The 23,578-nt window shown below is 40.4% G+C and overlaps 1 protein-coding gene across 1 annotated transcript in view; it reads right to left on the reverse strand.

Moving 5' to 3' along the window:
• Nucleotides 1-23,578, reverse strand: part of Pla2g4a (phospholipase A2 group IVA) — a 144,432-nt gene that overhangs the window by 89,997 nt on the left and 30,857 nt on the right. The window contains exon 3 of the mRNA NM_133551.2: nucleotides 12,882-12,963. Coding sequence (NP_598235.2) covers nucleotides 12,882-12,963 — 82 coding nt within the window. The remainder of the gene's footprint in view (nucleotides 1-12,881; nucleotides 12,964-23,578) is intronic.

Genomic DNA, 23,578 nt, shown 5'->3' on the forward strand with positions numbered 1-23,578 from the left:
ACTGCCTAAGTCCTCTCCGCGGCGGCAGCAACCGGGAAGATCTGCGCCGCTCTTTCCGGGAGCCTCCGTGCACCAGTGTTCCAGATGACGTTTGGTGTTTTCCTCTGGCGTCTGGATGTGCACAGAGTGCAGTCTCTTCTGGTTTCCCAGGCGTGTCTGCCTCTCTGAAGGTTCAGCTCTCCCTCCCACGGGATTTGGGTGTAGAGAACTGTTTATCCGGTCTGTTTCCTTCAGGTTCCGGTGGTGTCTCAGGCGCAGGGGTCCTGCCGCTCCCGGGCCCTCCCCTACGGGAACCCAGAGGCCTTATACAGTTGCCTCTTGGGCCAGGGATGTGGGCAGGGGTGGGAAGTGTTGGTGGTCTCCTCCGCTCTGCAGCCTCAGGAGTGCCCACCTGACCAGGCGGTGAGGTCTCTCTCCCACGGGGTTTGGGAGCAGAGAGCTGCTGTGGGCCGGGATCCGCGGGTGTGGGACTTCCAGTTATTTACAGTCTTAAAAGTATTTAGTTTGGGGCTGGAGTGACGGTTGAGCATTTAAAAGCACGTACTACTCTTGCAGAGGATCCGAGTTCTGATCTCAGTTCTAAGCATCCACTTTAGGCAGCACATAAGTCAGCAGCTTGCAACATCAGGGTAAAAGGGCGTCTCCTGGCCTCCACAGGTGCCTGCACTGAAAGGCTGTGAAGGCTTCTCCCTGCAGTCACATTCCCTCTCCTTCTTCCCCTCCCTCTCCCCCTCCTCCCCCCTCTCCCTCTCCCTCTGCTCCTTCTCCTCCCCTTCCCCGTCCCCCTCCCCACTCATTTCTCTCCCCCCCACACACACAAACCTTCTTAAAAATAAACCTTTAAAAATATTTTAAATATATACTATGCCCTTCTCACATCTCTCTATGCTCCCATTGTATAGTTCATCTCATACCTTAAACGTTTAATTGAGGTTTAAGCGGCAGGCAAGGTGCATTACTTCTTTCTCTCCCCAGAGGATGCAAGGAAGGGTGGAACAGACATGAGAGGTGTGCAGGCTTTGGTTACAGGCGCACATGTACCTTACTACTGAATAAGGCATTTTGGAAGGATTCCTTCTTTTTCACTCATGACAAGCTAACTCTAGGTGTCTTTAGCTGTCCCTCAAGGGCTCCGGCTTACATGGAACACTGTTGTCTCTCTCGTTACATCTTGTCTATCTCTATTCTGAGGCCGTAAGTCTGTTCTTAACTGCCTTGAAAATCCTTCTGTGTGCAGAAGCCAAACCCACACCCTTTCCATCTCTCTTTCTCTAAACACAACACAAAACAAAAACGAGATGTATACCTGGGGATTGTTCCTGGCTTTCCTTTGTGACTGCAATACTATCATTTACAGTTGCAGGAATTAGAAAGTAGAGTTGCTCTCTTTTCCTCTGAGCTTCTTACATCCAATATTCTCCACAGTTTTCATTTCTTGCACCTTAGATATGAACTAAATCCATCTAGCTCCTTAGTCATAATTCCACTTGAACTGCTACCCTAGTTCACCAAGCACCACGTTACCTTGGACACAATGTAATCCTAATCCTGCAATGGCTAACTTAGCAGGCATGCTCCATGACACCACACAGTTGGATTTCTGAAGCATAATGTTTAATTTCTCTTCCTGCAAAGTCATGACTAACATGGTAGCAGATAAACCAGTTTGAAGCAGTTTCTGTCAATGCTACATGATAAGCATCATCATACAGGGATCCCTTCTTATCTAGCATTGAATGGTGGAGTGGCAAATCCAACGGTAAATTATAAAATACAAAACATCACAAGAATATAAAGAATATTGTAAATGGCTTTCTAATGATGAAAGACACTGAGAGAACAGGTGGTCCTCACTATAGGCTCAATAATATCCCGTTTTACTCCTCAGTAATATGCCATAACTCTCCTAATATAGCCCCCATGCTATCAATTTTTATTTCTAAACAAATTACTGCCAGACATTTCTTCCAAGTGTATTTGTATTTAATCTGTATTCCAAAGAAAGATTGAAAATGCATTCTGAGTTTCCCTCAATAGTTCCTTACCAGAACAGGAATGCATCAGGGTAGGTGTTTATACGTAACAGCCCCTGATCCCTCCAGAAAAGGCTAAGAACTGGAATCCTTATGGCTAGAAATACTGAAAGGTAACACCAATGAACCAAAGTACAGAAGTCATCTGCAGATCTCCAACAAAATTCAACTTTTGTTGTTTTTGTACGGCCATTTTCATAAGTCTCTGTGTACAATTTCTAAGGAAACAAAAATGCCTTTGTAGTAACTCTTGGATCTCAGGAGACAGCTTAGTTGGTAAAGTGCTTGCTGCACACACGTAAGGACCTTAGTTTACCCAGCCTGCACAAAGTGCTGAGTTCGATCCCCACCCAAATCCCAGTACTCCCCAAACCAAACATGATGGGATAATCTCAACACTCGGGGAAGGCAGGATGGTCAGAAATTCGAGGTCATCCTCGGCTATGAAGGGAATTGAAGGCCAATCTGGGCTACATGAGACTCTGTCTCAAAAAAAAAAAAAAGCAACAACAATAACAACAACAACAACCAAACAAAAACCCCACCACATTTCACAGAGCCACAGAAGGGAAGAAATGAAGTATAAAGTCTTGAGAATTTTGCTCAGCCCCTGTGGTTATTTCACAAATAGTTATGCTGTGAAGGAACCTGAGAAGAAGATGTAACTGTCACTTCCCTTAACAGCCAATGGTGACGAGACAGGACATAGCTGAGCAGTCTCCCCTCAGTTCACACAGTTAACAAACAGTGGAGACATGAACGTAGCAATACACAAGAGGGCTGGCTCGGGCCTCTGCACAGCTTCCTCTTTGGTGGAAAAGCCACCTTCAGTGTAGTTACTTGCCCACAGATAGTATGTTTCTCTTTTTTTTTTTTCTTTTTTGAGGGACTCGGCATTTACCAATAAGGACCTTAGTCAACAAAACTGCTACAATACGCCTTGGTTATGTTTTCTTAATATTTCTTTTCTGGAGTCAAAATTCCCATGTTGCTATTACAGTTTGTGTTTGAGTTTTATCTGAAATTTTTTTGAAGTGATTTCACTAAAGCCAGACATGATGCTGCATGCCTATAATGCCAACAGTTGGGCGGTAGGAAATGATAAGATGTTCAATATTCAAGTTCATCCCCAGGGCATAGAGTTCAAGACCATCCTGGGCCAAAAAAACAAAACAAAATAAAAATAACCATGAAGTCTTTTATACATCAAAGGAGCTGTAGAAAGAGAAAACTACTTCTGAGGATGGAGATGTAATATTTGGTGATATTCCAACAACATCTCAATAATATTTAATTAACTATTCCAGTTCCATACGATTTTAAAAAACAACAGTTTTCATTTTCAGAAAAAATTAAAACATTAAAAATAATATGCTAGACATTTTTATACAAATGTTTTAAATTGTAGAGCCATAGGGCTATTTTATTTGACACAGAAACTTTAAGAAAATACTTTGTTTGGAAACTTAAAGATTTAAACTCATTTTTTTAATTTAATTCTTTTACATTTCAACCACAGGCTTTTATAACTTTTTCAGCAAAAAGAATGCATTTAGTACATGCAAAGATGACTGAGTATAACTCAAGAGAGATTTGGAAAATTAGCTTTTGTTCTCACTTGATTGAACATTGGCATTGCAAAGTCCAGACAAACTAAGAGCAGGACCATAAGGAAGGATGCTCCTGTGTGAGACGGGGGTGATGAGGACCTAAATAAGTAGATGGTGGCTGAGACGTCAAAGCAGCACATGAGCAATGTATGGGGATCCTGACTGGGATTAGTAATACACGTTCTCTTTGATGCCACCTATATATGCCTATACTGCTGTATGCACTTCTGTTTCCTCTATTGAATAAACAGAGTGAAATTCCACAACCTGGGTGAAATTCCACCCAGCCAAGGTTACTGAAATGCTCAATGGTATCGTTAACTGAACTCTTAAGACTTAAATTCACACACACACACACACCTCGTCAAATTTAAGGGCAGAGGAAACCATCTAAATGGACTCCTAAAGTTATCTGACAACTTACATAGGAAGTGATCTACTCGGCTGAGGAAAACATCCACTTTAGCACCTCAGTACCTGACTCTTCTCCATGCCTAACACATTCACTCTGAAGTCACATAGACCGAAGACAAGTGAGATAAAAATGTTATGGGACACTTGACTCATCTTGAAATTATCTCCTATGAAATGACCACTGGGAAATAATTTCATTAGATTTAGGGCCCTTTTAAACGTTTGGGCGGACTCAGAAACATTCCAAAGACATTAGGAAACTCTTATAAAACTCACATTCAGCCACAACCTAAAGGCTGACCCTAGAGAAACAACTTACCAAATACACATGTCGAGGTAGCAAATGGGAAAGAGCAGTGCTAGTTTCGAAGGATAAGATTTGAAATTCTGTAATTACAGAATTTGAAATTCTGTAATTAATAATTAAGTACATAATTATTAATAAAAATTTCATTACAGTCTGCTTCAGAAAACTTCTAATAAGAGGTGGGTAGAAATAACACAGACATTTATAATCTGGAGAGGGGGAGTAACATAAAGCTATTTTTCCAATCCTCTCCTCACTGAGTTAGTAAGGAGAGCATCATTCAGGAAGAGAGGCTAATCAATTTGATTTATTTTCCCAGTACTCCTTAAGCTCTTAGTTGCGATGTTTGAGAGTATTTATGTCTTTTTATGTGGATACAGGAAACGGTTCCAGAACAACAGGTGGTGTATCGAGAGCACACAGATAAGTATTTAACTTAATGCTAACTCACATGTTCACATTTCCAAGACAAAGTAAGCAAAGTCAGAGAGAGGGCATTTAGCTTATCCCAAAACATGGTGCTTGTGTCTGAGAATTATTAGGAGTTGTGCTCTTTTGACAAGGCTTTAACTTGGTGATCTTAAGTGGGGATTTAAGTTGCTGCTTTAAAAACTGGGCTGGAAAAGGTGAGTTGGGAGATGGGTCAGTAGGTTAAAATCAAAACAAAACAAAACAAAACAAAACAAAAACCTTTTTTGAGCCGTCACGATGATGTAAGTATGGATCCTCAGAACACATGAAGCCACGCATGCCACTAAGTGTTGCAATGTCCCCACAATGAGAACAAAGGCAAAGACTGGAGAATTCCTGGAAGGTTACATGTCAGGTACCCTGGGTCTGAATCTATGAATAAGAGCCTATCAAATAAAGTGGAGGGTATAAATGATACTTGTGGGCCTCTATGACTCCACATATGTGCTGTGGTTTGCATGTAAAACATTAACACACATGAGTATATGTTACACACACACACACACACACACACACACACACACATTTTAAAATTGTGAAAAAGAAGGCAATCTTTCCTGAACTCCACATGAGTTTTAGCTTCCATTCCAAAGGGTTTGAAAGCTATGTTTCTCACCCGCTGTGTGAGGCCTGATGGCTCAGGGCAGCCATGGGTCTGGACTCAGCATCACTATCCTTTGATGCTCACAAGTTCCCTTTAATGTTGCCCAAACTAACAAGAAGTCTTCCCTTAGGGGCATTTCATTTCCTGTCAAAAGGCCAGAAGGAAGGCAATGATGGTCATCAATGATGCTTGCTGCAGGCCTTCCCTCTGTGTTACAGGCAATTCTAAACACCTAGACCTCTTGCAGTTTCTGAGAAAAAGGAAGACCACCCACACTTCCCTGATTACCTTTAAAGAGTTAGGGCTTGGTCTTAAACTTTGCTTTTTCTTGTTATGGTTAAAGACCGAGAACAAAAGCAACATGGGGAAGAAAGGCCTTAGTTCATTTTATCCTTACAGTCCATCACAAAGGGAAGGCAGGGCAGGAATCTAGAGGTGGGTCCTGAAACAGAGGCCATCGCAGAGTGGTGCTTACTGACTGACTCACAATGGCTTGCTCAGCCAGCTTTATAATAGGATCTAGAATCACCTGTCCAATTGTTCCCAGATGACCTCGGATTGTGTCAAACTGACCAGAACAGACCCAGAGTCAAACCTAATGTGACTTAGAAATGTGCTGACTGAGTGTTGCTTTCCCTGAGTAAGAACAGAAATATTTCCACCTCCACACATTGATGTGTTAAGAGTGATTGATGATTGGATGCACCATATATCACACAGTACAATTCAAGAGTAACTGAGCATTTGCAAATATTTTATGCCTAACAATCACTTTATACACAGGGACATGTAGTCAAGACTGATTTGGAGGTATTTTGATAGTTGTTTCTGGGATGTCATAGGTGTTTGTTCTGCACTGTTTAATTACCAATTCAGAATTGTTGCTGATTCCTCCTGAGTGAGCATCTCCTTTGAAGACAGAAGTGAGCCTGCAGATTATCTGTTTTCTCAGGAACCAGTGCAAGCAAGGCAGGCCATGAATTTCCATATGAAGGCATGTGGTCTAAAATATTTAAAAACTCTGCCATGGCACTAAAGGAAAGGCTCAGCTGTTAAGAATACTTGCTGAGAATTCCGGAGGCCTGAAGCTGAGATCAACACTATGCCAGGAGTCAGGTCATCTTGCACACGTTAAAGAGGGACAGGGATGGTAGGGCTTGCTGGCTTTTGGTTTAGCCAAGAAAATGCAAGCTCTTGAGTTCTAAGAGAGCCCCTCCTGCAAAGGAAGAAGTCTCTCTCTCACACACATGAACACACACAGACACACACATACACACACACACATATACACACACACGCACACACACACATACATACATACATACATACATACATACATACATATTCTTCATATTCTCTGGCAATATGTACAAATGATGATAGGAAAGTTTCACCTAAATTTCACACAGACAACACATTCTTAACAAGATTTGCCTTGTCTCAACCAAAGCTACTTACAGAAGTGAATGAAACAATGTTCATAACGCTATAGTGGTTACAAGCAGAGGAAATACCAGGCAAATATCATATAATCACAAAGTAAGAAGATGGAGTATTAAGCACTGGGAATCCCCGGGCTGGGAGATACAGTACTTAGCTGCTGTGAATATTCAGGTGTATATAGGACCTGACAGAAGGGTGACCACTTGACTTTGAGTAGGCACTGAGGTCTTTGCAACAATAAAAAGAAACAATGAATTTTTGCTACTAGTAACCTGATTTGATCTTGATTCACTTCAGGATCAAAGAATGGGATTGTGAGGCAGGATTCACGCCTCTGAGTTTGTTTCTGACAGTCTTCCAGGTGAAAATGCTGTGAGTCGTGAAATTGGGCAGTCTTCATAGGAATTAGAAAACAAAATAAAGGTAGTAAGGGATTCATGGTGTCAAAGAAGTAAAAGCAGTAAAAACAAAAAACACTTGGACTTTGACTCTGCTCTCCACTACAGAAGCTCCCACATAAGGAAGAAGGAAGGCAAAAAGAAGCATCTTCCCTTCTGAAAGTGTGCAATGGATCCTCCATGCCAACATCACTTAGATGCTTGATCTTCACCTACTTGGTGAAACTTCTGAATCTGAATCTGTATTTTTATTAAGACTTTCTGGTGATCATATGAATATTAAGATCTTATAAACATGTTCATATCTCTCTTAAATTGTTCTGCTTAAAGATCCTCATTAAGCTCTGCTGGCTCCTGAGTAATGAAAAGAAAGGTCTACCTATGATGCTATAAGTGTCTTTAAAAGCCCTGATATGTTAAGGGTAAAATCTGCAGAGAAAAGTTCTCAGTGTCCAATAAAGAGGCCAAGAAGACATTTAAGAGTCGGGTATGCTATAACATACCTAGAATGTCAGCACTGGGGAGGCTGAGGCAGGAGCATTTCTGTAATGAGTTCAAGGTTAGGCAGCACTACATAGTAAGACTATCTCAATAACAAATAAACACAAACTCACCTTCCATAGATACCAATAATATTTACAGATTAAAATCTCTACATTAAAATTTTGAGACCCCTTGAACAAGGCCCAATCGACTCATTGCCTAATGTCTTTTCAGAGAATGAAGCTTGGCTTTATCTGGAGCTCAACTCTAAGACTGGCCTCTGCTATCCCAGACATATGTGTTCACTGGCACTTTTTAAAATTAAGGATCAAGAACTCAGTACAGCAACCCAAACAGTTGCCTATCAGCTATCTGTTTGATTACACCATAAGTTCATCATCATGGTTGTGTCGACACAGGGAGAACTTACAAAAATCCTGCCACCAGTGCAGCCATTACTCACAGGTACAACTTGTGTTGCAAGAATAAAGGAATAAAGTTCAGAGCCACAGACATTCAGTGCCCAGCCTGCGCATTAATGCTGCCTGTTACAAGTCACATCTAAAACAACCGACTATGACTTCACAAGCGAAAGAAGACCAATTTAATGCAAGCTACCTGTCTTAGAAATGATAGTGTGGTGATGATCTTTAAGCCAGGTACAACTTTGAGCTTCAGACTGCATTTCTATCAACGTTGACCACATTGACACAGAATGTGGTTTGTTCTGGGGCATGAGGTACAAACACCACACAGTAGTATCAAAATTTAATACTTCTAAGAGCAGCAGTCATGCCTAGAAGAGACCGACAGCCATCTTGTTCTTCTTTGACCCAGAACCCAGAGGCAAAAAGTCACAAATGAGGATGGGTTATGATGAAAATGTCAGTTTGACCCAAAGACTATAAATGGACTGACCCTGGACTCTGACCTCATAGGTAGCAATGAATAGCCTAGTAAGAGCCCCAGTGGAAGGGGAAGCCCTGGGTCCTGCCAAGACTGAACCCCCAGTGAACGAGATTGTTGGGGGGAGGGAGGTAATGGGGGGAGGATGGGGAGGGGAACACCCATAAAGAAGGGGAGGGGGAGGGGTTAGGGGGATGTTGGCCTGGAAACCGGGAAGGGGAATAACAATTGAAATGTAAATAAGAAATACTCAAGTTAATAAAGAAAAAAAAGCCAGTTTGGTGTGGGATGTGGTGACATACACCTGTAATCCCACAATCAAGGAGACTGATGGAGGAGGATACAGAGTTCAAGGCCTTGTTGTTAACCTCATTCAGAACAACAGCTAGTTGTTCGAACAAAGTTCGTGGGATGCCTCTGCTTTTATTATGACACTTAAACAATGCATAAGGCTGTTTCCAGTATAGCTATAAAGAATGGGATAATTCACCAGTAGATAAAAACAACAATAACGTTAGTATTATCTAAAATCCAAGCATATTCAGAATATTGAGAATGTAATGGAAATTTGGTTCTAAAAACACTGGAAAACAGAACAGGGGTGTCAGGTTCTGCTATCTGGACATTCTTAGTGTTTGTAGTAGTTTCGTTATTTTCAAATACTTTGATAGTTTCCTATAGCGATCTGTTTCCTAAGAAGTATTGCAAGCATACTTGCTACATTTGGCTAACTCGTTAATTTGGATAGCTCCAGTTCATCAGCACTCACCTTAGAAAAAGATTCCATGCTTTCCTCACTATAGCCTTGTGCAGCTTCTAAAAAAGTAAGGCCTTGGACTTAGCTATTGCCTTCCTTTTTTAGGCAAACTTGCCATGAAGTTTGTTTGTTGGCCGTTGGTGGTGGTGGTGGTGGTAGTGGTGGTGGTGGTGGTGGTGGTGGTGGGGGTGGTGGTGGTGGTGGTGGTGGTGGTGCTGGTGGTGGTGGGGGTGGTGGTGGTGGTGGTTTGGGTTGGGTTTTGCTCTTATTGTTCTCCCTGTTCCTTCTCCTTGTATATTCCTAGTTCTGTCACATCAGTACCTGATACTAGAAGCTGGCAACAATGCCTCACCCCTTTTAAAAACAATCATGTAGTCAAAATGCTAGTCATCCTTCTTTACCAACACGTAGAACTAACATTTACTTTTGAAACATTACATTTACATTTGAAACATTAAGCCTTAACTCTGACCTTTCACCTATATTCGTGGCAGCTCCTCTCATGGACCTTTCACTTTGAAAAGGGCACATCTGGAGCCCAGTGGTCTAACCTGTGTCAAATCCACTGTGGGCACAGAAATCCACCCAGTATTATTCTCATTAGTCTACTTCCTGGAGCAATTACCATAAATACCTCAGGTTCCAAAGAAATCCCGTCCACACCAGGTAACACTCAGTCTTTTGTAGCAGTCTAGACTATCAGAGTTCACCCAGCTCTAGCTGATATACACATATGCACAGGAAGTCTGAGTCGCATCCCAGGCGTAGCCACACCCATTGTCTCTACACAACAGAATGAGCATTGCTGGATGAGGACCACTGCTACTTTGTCTAAGAGATAATAGCCATATTTGTAAAAGTCAAATCAGGACTATTGTTTGCATGGCTGGCAACTCGTTGGCACAGGGTTTAATAAGAGGAAGAAAGGCCTTTTCATCTAACGGTTGACCTGTTCCACTCCCAGGATTTTTGACTAAGGGTTCTGAGTCAGCCAAGAGCAAGGCAGCTCTCCAGGACACGATTGCTAACATCAGAAGTGGTAAGTGTTGATATGGTTGTGTACCCATTATATGCTCTTTCATTTCCACAGAAATTCTGATTTAAAATGACAAAAGGGTAAAGAATTGTAAAAGGTCAAAGAAGAATAAAAACAACAGTGACCAGGGGGATTAGGAAGGCTAGACAGAAAAATAATATTCAGTGATCTAAACCAGTGAGGCTGACTAACTAGTTTCGAAGAAATTGCCATTGTTATGCTCGGCTCCACCAATGCCATTAGAGTTAACCCCACTCTTCTTAGTGCTGACATCCACCAACCTCCTGCTTCTTCTGCATTCACTGGCATAGGCTCAGACTTCACTTCCTTTCTTAATGTTTAACTTTACCCTCTCTTGGCTTTTTCATCAATATTTCAAGCAAGTGCAAGTCCTTCCTATTTTCCTTAAAAACAAAATCATTTCCTCATTGTCCGTTAAACTACTTCACTTTTTAAACATCTAATCCATTGTCGTCAGAACATTTTGAGTGAAAACACAGCCCTGTGACTGACCCTTTCAATGCCATCCAGTTCTTCCTACCACATAGACAATTATATTCCCCTCCCAGGCCTCAGTTTCCTTAGTGCTTGCTGTCCTAACCATGCCCATCTAGCGTCTATTACTTACTAGCAATGCTGGACCTATGCTAGCCAGTCTCCACCCAAGATTCCTCCTGCCTGAGATTCCTCCTGCTCACCACCATGCAGAATCACTCTGCAGATGTGCTGTGATCAAGCACATTTTGTTCTCCATGGCTCCTGGATCATGACCTCTTCTCTAAGACAAGTCCCAGAAACTAGCATTTCCCACCCTCGAGGCAGATCACAGGGACTTTATTCTTCCCTTTGACCATCAAGAAACTCTTTGACCACTCAGTCTAGTGAACCAGTAAATCATAAGATACAACTGGTTCCAGAAGATGCTTGCCTCACACCCTGGAAGGACAATTATGTCCAGATAAGTAAAAAAAAAAAAAAAAAAAAAAAACACTTAAGGAGATAATCCTTGCTGGGTTCCAGTTTTATTAGCAGGAGACATGATGTAGTCTCCACAAAACCCCCAAAGGACAGGACTAGAAAAATCATCAGATCTGCTGAACTAGAGAAGCTCTCAAAGGGTGATGCCTGGTGAAGCCAAGGAGCTCTGCGCCCTGATCTGTCTCTCTGTCTCTCTGTCTCTCTGTCTCTCTGTCTCTCTGTCTCCTTGCTCCCCTCTTTCTCTGTTTCTCTTTCTCTCTTTCTCAATCCTTTCAGAGATAGTCTCTCTACATAGCCCTGGCTTTTCCTTTCCTAGAACTCACTATGTTAGAATTAAAGTTATTTGCTACCATGTTGGGGCTATCTCTTCCTTTAAGTGTCTTACAGATGTCCATAACAAAGTGATAAACCTATTTCCCTGAGTTCCATGAGCCATTTTCCTGGCCAGTGAATTGGAAGCTAAGGAAGCACTACTCATTCACGGTTGGTCAGAAGCCCAAGTTAAATGACTAGAGCTTGCAACATGCCTGTTAAGTGGAAAGAGAACAGAAGTCTTGGAAACTCAATCCTGTGTGATCCAGAGTTAGCCGCAGCCGAGATCAGACACACTGAATTGAGTCGGAAGAGACAGTGCTGATTTCTACTTCACAGTCAATTGTTTACTTGCTGGTGGTGAAAGTCCCCACATACCTGGTGTCAGAAGTCTTTGCTGAGAGTGATATGAGAAACAAAACAAATGTGTTTCTGTAACGTGCAGCAGAATGCTGCCTGTGTGTCTGGCCATTTTCAATGTATGCTTTTTTGTTTTTCTCTCCAAGACTTCTGTGTGTTCAGCCACCCGTTCCCAGACTATAGCAATAGGCAAACATTTACAAATACACCATCACTATATTTATACATTTTTTTCCCTCTGCACTCCACACCCTTGAGCTTTGGCCTTCTCATAAGAACAAGGAAAAGTGCTGTTGAGCATGGCAAAGAAGACAGCCAATAAGTTAATGCAGCATGATCCTCAGGCTACTATTCTGCACCAGTTTCTATAGCTATCCCATACATAATAAAGACTCAGAGGCAGAAGAATTCCATGCACTGCACTTTTTAATCCTCTAAGCACAATACCTCACAGAGGCAACCTGTTTGAAGTCCTGACTCAGCACTCTTTCCAAATAGGATGAAATAGAACTTTGAATTCCTCAGAGCTAGGTCACGAGATTGTCATTTTGGTCAGACTGCAGTTGTTCTCTGCTAATGTCAAACACAAAAAAGCAATGGCTATTCCGATAGATGACAGCCTTGGAACAGTTCAAACATTCACAGGTAATTGCTCAAGGAGGGAACACCCCTGGCTTGTCAAGGTATCAGGCCATTGAACAGAAAGTCCCCCACCTCCTGAGATATACATAATCCCTTTCTCCAACCACACAACAAATCAAGTACTCACGCATATCGCCAAAGGTCCCCTTGGTTACTTTGGTGGCACGTAGAACCACTACTGTAAACTTATGGGAATACTGGTGTTCCACCTAGAAATCAAATAAGAAACATAAAATAAGTATTCCCTAAGGAACCTCATTGTTTCACTGAGACAGATTAAGAAAATGCTCATTGTATATCAGTGCACACATACCAGAAACATTTTGCGAGGCTAGGGGTTGGTCTTCTCTCAACTCTCTCTTTTTGCCCACCACAGAATCATTGAGGAGGTTGCTCTTGACTTAGACTGTCACTACAGCTTGACTGTGAGTGTGAGACAGTCTTTGCTACTTGCCAGGGAAATGTAAATCAGGACTGCAGGCAGCTAGAGCACAATTGGGCTTTGTCCTCTGACTAGGAAGTGTGGCTTAGAGAAGTGATCCCTGAGCAAGAAGGTTACATCCCTCAGGCATGTTTCTTCTCTTGCTGCTACTCAGAACCCACCAGAAGTCTTCTGCATGACATTCCTGAGGCAGCAGTCAGAATACTCTGGACCCCAAGGCAATGATAAATAAACTACTTTTATTGACTTAAATACATTTGTTCTAAACTACGTTTGAAATAATGTCATGTTTCTTAAGAGCCTGGAAGTCTGCAAGCACATAATAAAATTAACAGGGAGGAGGGTCATTAAACACCTGGCCCAAATGGAAACCAGATATCTAAGAACCTTACTCACTGAAACAAACAGGGAAGTAGGAATTTACATAGTTTTAGAGCAGCAGAGAGAGAGAGAGAGAGAGAGAGAGAGAGAGAGAGAGAGAGAGAGAGAAAGAGAGAGAGAGAGAGAAGGAAGGAAAGAAAGAAAGAAAGAAAGAAAGAAAGAAAAAAGGAAGAGAGAAAGAAAGGAATGAAGGAAAAGGAAAGAAAGAAAAAGAAAAAATATTTAAAAGTGTAGGGGTTTTTTTCTTGCTTGTTTCAAGCTTATAAAAGTCTGCTTCAGTTAATGTTAATACACTTATCTGGAAAATAAAATGTCTACAGTTATTTAAAAATATTCTGGGGGCTGGAGGGATGCCTCTGCAGTTACGAGCGCTTGCTGCAATTCCCAACACCCACATGGCAGCCTATGACTTCCTATAATTCTAGTCCTGGGTCTCCAAGGCCTTTATCTCTGCAGGCACCGTGTATGCATATGATGTACAAACATACATGCAGGCAAACCACTCAAATATATAAAACACATAGGCCACTTTTAAAATTAATATTTAAAAAGCTGAGATAATGACAATACTATGGAGTTGTGATAATTTATAGGCAAAAAGTTTAAAAAATAACCGGGGCAGATTCACGGATTAATGGGATCTTATATACCCTGGTGGGCCTCTTAAGCCATCGCAGGCCAATCCTGAACTTGAGTCCTGGACCTCCAGTTTTTCCTGTGGAATAGCTATGACTACAGGCCTATGTGTCTCCACCAGCTCATGTTAGGCAGTGCTGGGGATCAAATCACTTAATTAATTTAAATAAACACACAAAGAAATGTGTCCCGTCATGGCATTCTTAAGCCTGCATGTCTACATTTTAAAGTTTCTTAGTACTATTGAAGTTCAGGTCATTCAATAGGGTCTTTTATTTATGTATGTGCGCGCGCGCGCGTGTGTGTGTGTGTGTGTGTGTGTAGATGTGTGAAAACCTTTGTTAAAACTGTTGTCACTTTTCTAGTGCGTGTTAAAATTAGGTTGCACTAGCTGTATGGAATAGGCCCACTATAAATGTAAAAAATGGTGAATGATATGTCAGACAGACATTACTCAAAAGAAAACTGGTTTGGTATGTTAATTTGAGACAGACCAAACATTAAGGAAAGATAAATTATCAAGAATAAAGAGGAGTATTACTTAGGCTGAAGGTGTAAATTCTTCATGAAGACATAATAACCCTTAATGTGTATGTGTCAAATAATGTATGGTGAATACATGAGGGAAAGTGTAATATATAAGAACAAGAAGAAACAGGAAGATCTGTTATCACAGCTGGAGAATTTAAAAGACCTCTACCAGTAACAGATACAGAAACCACAAAACTACTAAAGACATAGTTACCTCAGAATTCAGTCAATTAACCGTGTATAATAAATATCTACAGACCATGTCATCTACCATCAGGACACACATTCTTCTCAACCTCACGTGGCACATTCACCAAAGTGAATAAGCACTCCCTACTGTATTTAAGATACAGAAATAAAACAATATTTTCATAACACATGAAATTAAATGAGCTAAAAATTAAGGACAGAAGATTTATAAAGTCCCCCAAACACACAGAGATAGTCAACGTTGCAGGTACACAAATAATAGATAGGTCAAAGAAATAATAAAAGAAAATCACAAATAACAAGAATTAAAGGAAAATTAGAATACAACTTGGGAAAACTTAGAAATTTATAGCATCCAATTCTTTGACTAGAAGGAAGACAAAATTCAAAATAAGTAAACTAAGTCTCCATGTTAAGAAACACGAAAAGGAACAAGTTAAAATACAAAATAAGCAGAAAACAGTAAAATTAAAGCACATATGAATAAAATTGAAAACACAAAATGAGAAGGTGAAAAGCAATGATTAAAAAAACAAAAACAAAACAAAACAAAACCAAAAAAAAAACAAAAACGCCAGGCCCACTGAGGTGTTGCAGGCATTTAATCTCCATGTTAAAGGGCCAAGACAGAGAGATTTCCATGAGTTTGAGGCAAACCCATACTATGCAGTGAGTTCTAGGACAGCAGGAGTTACATTGTAAAACCCTGTCTCAGAAAAGAAAATAAATAAAATAAAATAGCATAAAATCAATAAACCTTTAACCAAGGCATTTCAGAAATGGGAATGTGGGTTATTTAACCTCAGAAATCAAAAGGCAACAAGTTTCATGGACAACAACATGGTAATAAAAGGAATTTAAAAAATACTCTGATTCAAAATCAACAAAAGTAGAGAAACTGGAGCACTTCATTAGACAATCCATCAAAACTAAACATTTTCAATAAACCTACATCTGACAAAATGAAGTGAGTCAAGAACAGATAACATTTCCAAAGAGAAAGCATCTTATTCACATGGTTCTGTTAACTTGTGAATTCTACCAAATGAAAAATTACAATAGTTAGGTAGAGTCTCTTACAGAGAGTAGTAACAGGCAGAATAGTACTTAATTCTTTCCTGGAAGCCAGCATTACTCAAATTTCAAAACCAAACAACGATATTACAACAAAAGAACATTATAGACTAATGTCCCTTCTGACCATAGATACAAAACTATTCAACAAAACATTAGCAAACTTAGTCTAATGTCTACAAAGAGTCATAGGCCATGGAACTTGGCAGGCAGTGAATAGAACTAGAAACCATTATGTCAAGTAAAATGATTCAAACTTAACAGGAAAAATAAATTTTCGTTCATATTCATAATTTAGGCTTAAAGTTTTATATGTAAATTTATACATAGATGCTTACTTCTATCTCCCTGCATATTTAACACATAAATTTAGACAAAAGATCACAAGACAGGAGAAAAGGATATTAAGGAAAAGGGAGAAATTGAGGGTAATGGGATATACGTGATATGTGAGCAGAAGATGTTGATATCTAGGGGGGAAAGAGAACCAGCCGTGGGGAGGGGAGGGGAGGACAGAGTAGTGAGGAAGGAGAATGAATGGAAAGAAAGCAGAATGATTAGTGGGATAGCCATTCCATAAGAAGCAAAAGTGTGCATTAACCTAACAGTTACATAAAACATAAAATTATTTTTAAAATATCATGTCATTAAAACACAGTTTGAGAGCTCAAAATTAACTATCATAGATGTATGCTAGGACTCTAGCACACAAGAGATGGAGACAGGAAAATAAGGATTCAAAACCAGCCCTTCCACAAAATGAGCTTTAGACTAGGCTACCCTTCATAGAACTCTATGTTAAAGAACAGGAAGACAAAAAGGAAGAAGAAGGAAGGAGGAGGAGAAGGAGGAGAAGGAAAGAAAAGGAAAAATGAGGGGGAAGAAGAAAAAGAAAGAGGAGGAAAAAAGGAAGAGGGAGAAGGAAAGAAGGGAAAGAGAAAGAAGAAAAAGAGAGGGAAGAAGAGGGAGGAGAAGAAAGAGGAGGAAGGGAGAGAGAGAAAGAGAGTGAGAGAGAGAAAAAGAGAGAGAGAGAGAGAGAGAGAGAGAGAGAGAGAGAGAGAGAGATCACATACATAAAATTATGCTTACATGTAAGCTTGCTTACCTGCCAAAGATCTGTGCTTATCTAGGTCTTTGAACAAGTAAAGGCATATGAATATTCAATGTCTAAAAGTCCCCTATAATACGAAACTTATGAGCAATACTTTTATCTATCTCTAGTTTAACTTTTAAGTTGTTGCATGTATATTCTTATCAAGTGTTTCCTAATAAAGAAAAATGTTACCATTACAAGGGCTTCTTGAGTACACATCAAATTCTAGGCATTCTACTGGATGCTGCCTCTCAGTCTTCCCAAGAGCCCTACTGTTGACTGCAATGAGACCTCATTATAAATAACAGATTTTATAAAAATAATATGTATTACTATAAATTATATTCGACTTTAGTTTCTTAGAATTTTTTTATTTGCATTTGTGAGTGTATGCCATGTATGGGAGTCTGCTTAGAGATGCCAGAAGAGGACGAGCTACACTGCAGGAACTCTGGTAACCAAACTCTGGTACTTGGGAACAACAGCAAGTGTTCTTACCACTGAACCATCTCTCCAGCCACATGCATTAGTACTTACATTTCAGGGTCAATAAAGTATAATCCCAATAGGTTAAATGATTTCAAGGTAAGTCATCTTTCATAAATAATAAACCATTTTTAGATTCTGGTGTGGTTGTCCCCTGGGCCTTCCACTTTGTACATTCCTGCTTGACTAGACAATAAAGCCAAACCAGTAGAAATTAGATGGCTTCCACTTACTGAAGGAGAATAGATGGCATCCTACTTTAGAAAAGTTCCTGTTTCTACATCTGTAGTTGATCTACCTAGAGATCTGGAAGCTGGTCTTACTCTGATCTTTGCAGCCCTCCTTTCTAATCTGCCCATTTTCATCAGTCTCATCTTCATTACAACAAATAAAGCACACTCCTGTGTTCCCCATAAGAAATAAGACCAAACTGACCACTTTCTTGATTTTCCCAAGTTAACTTTGGAAACATTCACAAGGCTTCAGGTGTCCCACTCTTTCCCAAACAGTACCACCACACATGATCTTCATGATCGATCTCATTCTTAGAGCTGTAAGCATAAAGAAGGGAGTAGCTATAAAGCAGGCAGAGTTTGCATTCTTGGAGAAAGGTGTTCACTGTCAATAAATTATTATCCATATGGGCTGATGTCTTGTCATGGCATCCCAAAGCAGTATCATTTCAAAGGAGCTTAGTCTGGGCTGGGTCCCGAATCTGATGATAGACCGCTGCTAATGGCTCGGGGATGCCGCCAAAGGAAATGACATTGACTCCACAACTAACATTCTCCAGGAGGAACCAGTGACTCAGGACAGTGCTAGGCGGGAGCTGGTTGTATTTCTATTGAGATGTCAAATCTAAGCCCCAGCCTCTGACTTAGTCACGAAGATTAAGCCTTGCCTGCAGGTCTAGAATTATGTTACTTTGAATGTCTGTCCTCATCCTTAATCTTTTCCATAGTGAATTAAAATTTACCAAACAATGGGGGGGGTGAAGGGGGGAAGCCAGTGTCCTCAGTTGATTCTGTACAATTATGTTGACACCGGTAACTAAGAAGATTAACATTGAAAAAAATCAACCAATTTAGATCAAGCCAGTGTGGTGTTTTGGCTACATTTACATCTCTACTGTTAAAAGATTAAAAAAAAAAACCTAAAACAAATCAGGTAGAAGAGAAGATAGATTCTACGTGTAAACAGATGGACTTCAACTGAAACCTAACATGAAGTCTGCACTAATGATGCTATTGCAGTTAGGGTGGACAGAATCTTACTACTGAGAAGAGAGATAGTGATCTTTGATCAGCAACTAGCAACTCCAACTAATCTCAGAGCTGTTAAAAAAAAAAAAAAAACTACCTCCGCCCTGATATTACCTTCAACCTTCTTGCTTATTTCCAGTTTCACTTCCTGATGTGCAGTTTCATTGTAGGACAAGAAACTAGTGTGGGTGCTGCTTCATCATGCTCCTTCTCTGTAGAGGAATGACCAGCACTTTCTCATTCTTGCAGTAGCACACAGGATCCCTTCCATGGTTACACTGAACAGTTGATAACTGGGGACTCAGAAGGGCATGTGGGGTGGATGGTAGATTCTAAACTGATTAAAATGTGCAATAAATGCAATAAGTGATGGGAGAATTCAGTTTAAGAATTATTCCAGAGCTTAAAACCTAAACAGAAAGATTTTGAGTTCAACATCGGACACAACTACACAGTAAATATGACCCCGGCTGTGAGGTTGTCTCAAAAATCAAAATGCAGAACAGAAAGAAGCTATTCAATGTGTAGCATAGGGATAACATATAAAGCCTTCCTGCACTGGCAGAACATTTTAATGCAGTTCAGGCCACCAGAAAACAACCATTGGACTAGAATTCAGTGTGTCCCAAACTGTCAGTTTCTCAAGGCATTGGTTGTTTGACAAAACTTTCCCTGGGGAGATGCAACAAACACATCTACTCGCCCTAGACAGAAAGTCTATCACAGACCAAAGAACAGATGCCACCACAATCCAACTTGATGACCCAATGAGTTTTCCTGGAGCTACAGGAATATCAGCACCAGGTTCTTTACAAGAACAGAAATATATCAAAGACAGCAGCAGCATCAAAACCAACCCAGCACAGGTGACAGTTCCCAAAGGCTGGGAACCCAGAGCACTCTGCACAGCCTGCAGGCAGCTTAACAGGTTGGAGAAAGTCCTTTGGAAGTCACTTTAGTTTTAAATCTCTTTCCAGGAAGCTGGAACTTCCTGAATTTACTTTGGGTTGTTTACCTTCCTGCTTAAGAAGCATTTCCATGGACAGAAAGTCTCAATCTTGGAGGAAACTGTTAACACAACAGCATCTGATAGGAGCAAACCAAGCTCTGTCCTCAAATAATTCTAGATTTCTATTTCTTCATGTGCTCAGCACAAATTAGTAGCCAAATTAGAAGAAGTAAGACACCAAGACAATGAACCAAAGATACACTTACACACACATACACACATACACACACACACACACACACACACACACACACACACACACACACACACTTGCCACACTATGAGTCCTTAGAAAAAAATAAATCTCAAGACGTGGAAATCCATAGAACCAAAACCACATCAAATGGTACTCACAAAACTTGATGAGATTTTATAAAGCACTAAGCATCAAAGATAAACATTGATAGCCTCAGCCTGGAAACATAGCTCAGTGGCTAAGACATCCCGCTCTTGCACAGAATCACGATTAGGTTCTCAGCCCTGACATCAGATGGCTCACAACCACCTTATCTCCTGCTCCAGGTGATTGGACACCTCTGGCCATCTTGGATACCTGAGCTCACATTCACATACACACAGAGACACAGAGTTAAAAATAAAATAAGTATCTTTTTAAAACTCTTGGTAACTTGTGGATTTCTGAAATACATTCCATGCTACAAAAGCAAAAATATAAATATTCATTGTGGTTTCTACATCTTTTGCACTAAAAGAGGGCTTGTGGCCAGATATGGAAACAAGGGAAGAATTATCAACTACTGTCATCGTTTGACAATTTAATATGATTTCTAATTTGAATTAGTGAACTTCATAAACTAAACTCTCTTAGTTAGGGTTTTACTGATATGAACAGACACCATGACCAAGGCAAGTCTTCTAAAGGACAACATTTAATTGGGGCTGACGTACAGGTACAGAGGTTCAGTTTATTATCATCAAGGTGGGAACATGGTAGCATCATCCAGGCAGGCATGGAGCTGAGAGTTCTGCATCTTCATCTGAAGGCTACTAACAGAATACTGGCTTCCAGGCAGTTAGGATGAAGCCCACACTCACAGTGACACACCTACTTTAACCAGGCCACACCTTCTAATAGTGCCACTCTCTGGGCCATGCATATACAAACCATCACATAGATCATCCTCCTCACTGTGATAGAATATCCATCACCCAATCTGTTGACGGAGCCTGACTAGAACAGAAGATAGAATTTGCCTTTTTTTTCTTGCATTGCTGTTTGAGCTGAGAAGTCTCATCTCATCTAAGATGAGTTCTTAGGCTGGGATCAACACTAATAGCTGCCCCTCATTCTCAAGCCTTGTAATTGTTAATCTTAATTGTCAACCTGACACACTAGAATCACTTAGGAGAAAAGGGTCTCAGTGAGGGGCTGTCTGGATCACTTGACTAGAGATGCGCCTTATGGGGATTATCTTAGTTATGTCCTATGAATGGAAGTATTCAATGAACACAAACATGCATGCATTCATTCATTCTCTCTACTCTTGGCTGTGGATATGACCAACTGTTTCAGATTACTCTTATCTTTATTTCCCCACAGTCATTGACTGTTAATCTGGAATTATGAGCCACAAGAACCCTTTCATCTTTAATTTGCTTTTGTTAGAGTAGTTGATCACAGCAATGGGAAATAAAATTAAGATAGGCCTTTATACTAGCACTAAATTATGCCTCCACATCTTCTGTGTCTCCATCTTCAGAAAGCACAGGATATGGCTTCTCAGGCTCTGCAATCTTAAGGTGTGTGGGCTTCTTATCCTCAGTATTACGGTTACAGAATTAATAGCGGCAATGGGCTCTGTTTGCTGAAGAAGCCTGATATACTAGATGTCCTCTTCCTCACTTTACCAGATTGTATTAGTATTCAAAATTCAAGAATTTGCCGTAATAAGACTCATTATTAACATTTGCTTTGTCCTTTGCTTTGACAGGTACGATTTGGTCACTTTCATATGTATTTGCCAGTAGCAGCATCTTACTTTCTGAAGTTCCAGAAATATCCTCTTTTTTCATTTTAAAAGAAATCATGGTGTGTACACAGTGATGTGTTATTCATGAGAACCCTGTGAGACAGACACCACAGAAGATGCTATTTATATTCTGCATTCCAGGTGGGGCAGAGAACACCAGCAGTACCACCGCAATACTACATTTTGGATTACATGTCCAGTACTCGTAGGTTTCTTTCCCTGTGTTACTGTAATAATCTGGAAAAATGCCTGTCCACATTTCAGACATCCTGAGGTGTCATTCATTTTTAAAGGTTCTTTCCTCCCAATAGGCCATGCTCGCACCTCTATGTGGTTGGCCTCTCTAGTGAAAGGCTAGTCTTTATTTCGGTGGAATGACAGTGGCCCTCTGTTTCTAATATAGGGTAGGAAAAAAATGTGGATACTTTCTAAAACTACAAGGGTTATGATTCATTTTTCTGAGAAAAAAGATGGAAATTTTCATAAAGTTTTTTGTTTTGTTTTTGACCGGAAGACTCTCGCTATAGCCTTGAATTCCCTTAAACTCATGACATTCTCCTGTCCCTCAGCATCCTGAGTATGGAAATTATGGGTGCGAGTCACCCCTTCTGCATTAATTTCATAAATGCTTCATCTTGATCTTTCCCTATGAAGTTGATGTTTCCATTGGTAACAACACAACAAAAGAAGCCACAGCAAATTCTACAGTAATGTATATCTTTAGTGCTGAAAGCACCTTAAAGCAACATTACTCCATGCTCTACCACCATCTCTCATAAACCAACACCAGTAGAAGTAAGAGAGCTTGGTGGCTGCAAACACTGCATCAACCCACAGTATTCTCCAACGCAAAGGTGTAGTTTGAAAAGCCCCATCCTGGACCTTAGGACAGCGAGATCGAAGGCTTTTCTCTCATCTTCTGCTCATTACAGGCTATCTGACTTTGTTTCATCTTCCCTCTTTTACTAACGTTGCTCTGTAGTGAAAGAGTTCAGTAATATATTTTTTAAAAGACCTTCCTGGTACTGTGTCCCACTTCTGTAATCTCCACACTCAGAAGGCTAAGACAAGATGGCTGTCAGTTGAAGCCTAGCCTGGGCCACACAGTAAGCATTGAGCAAGCCTCAGATATACAGCAAGACCCTAACCCAAAATTAATTAATAGGAGAATATGTTCCTCTGAAAAGCATAAAGCATGTTCTCATCTACTCAGTTTTGTTTTGATATACACACAGCCCAAGACAGTGATGAAAACTATGAACTCATAGGATCTTCTTCATTTAAAAGAAGTATGGACATGCATTTAATCCCAGCATGCCAGAGGCAGAGGCAAGCAGATTTTGAATCTATGAGTTCAAAGTCAGCCTAGTTTACATAGTATATTCCAGGCTTGTCAAGGCTACAAAAGTGAGACCTTATCCTCCGTGAATAAATAAACAAGCAAGCAAGCAAAGAAAGAAAGAATAAAATAAAAGAGCTATGTAGTTCAGAAAAACAAATATCACATTTTTTCATGTTTTTTTAAAAATTTTTTATTAGATATATTTCTTTACTTATCAAATGTTATTCCCCTTCCTGGTTTCCTGTCCATAGGCCCCCATCCCCTCTCCTGCCACTCCCCCATACAGGTATTCCCCCATTATATCTCCCTTATTGCCCCCCCATATTCCCCTGCTCTGGGGGGGTCCAACCTTGGCAGGACCAAGGAC

Source organism: Rattus norvegicus, chromosome 13, assembly GCF_036323735.1.
Source record: "Rattus norvegicus strain BN/NHsdMcwi chromosome 13, GRCr8, whole genome shotgun sequence".
NCBI lineage: Eukaryota > Metazoa > Chordata > Mammalia > Rodentia > Muridae > Rattus > Rattus norvegicus.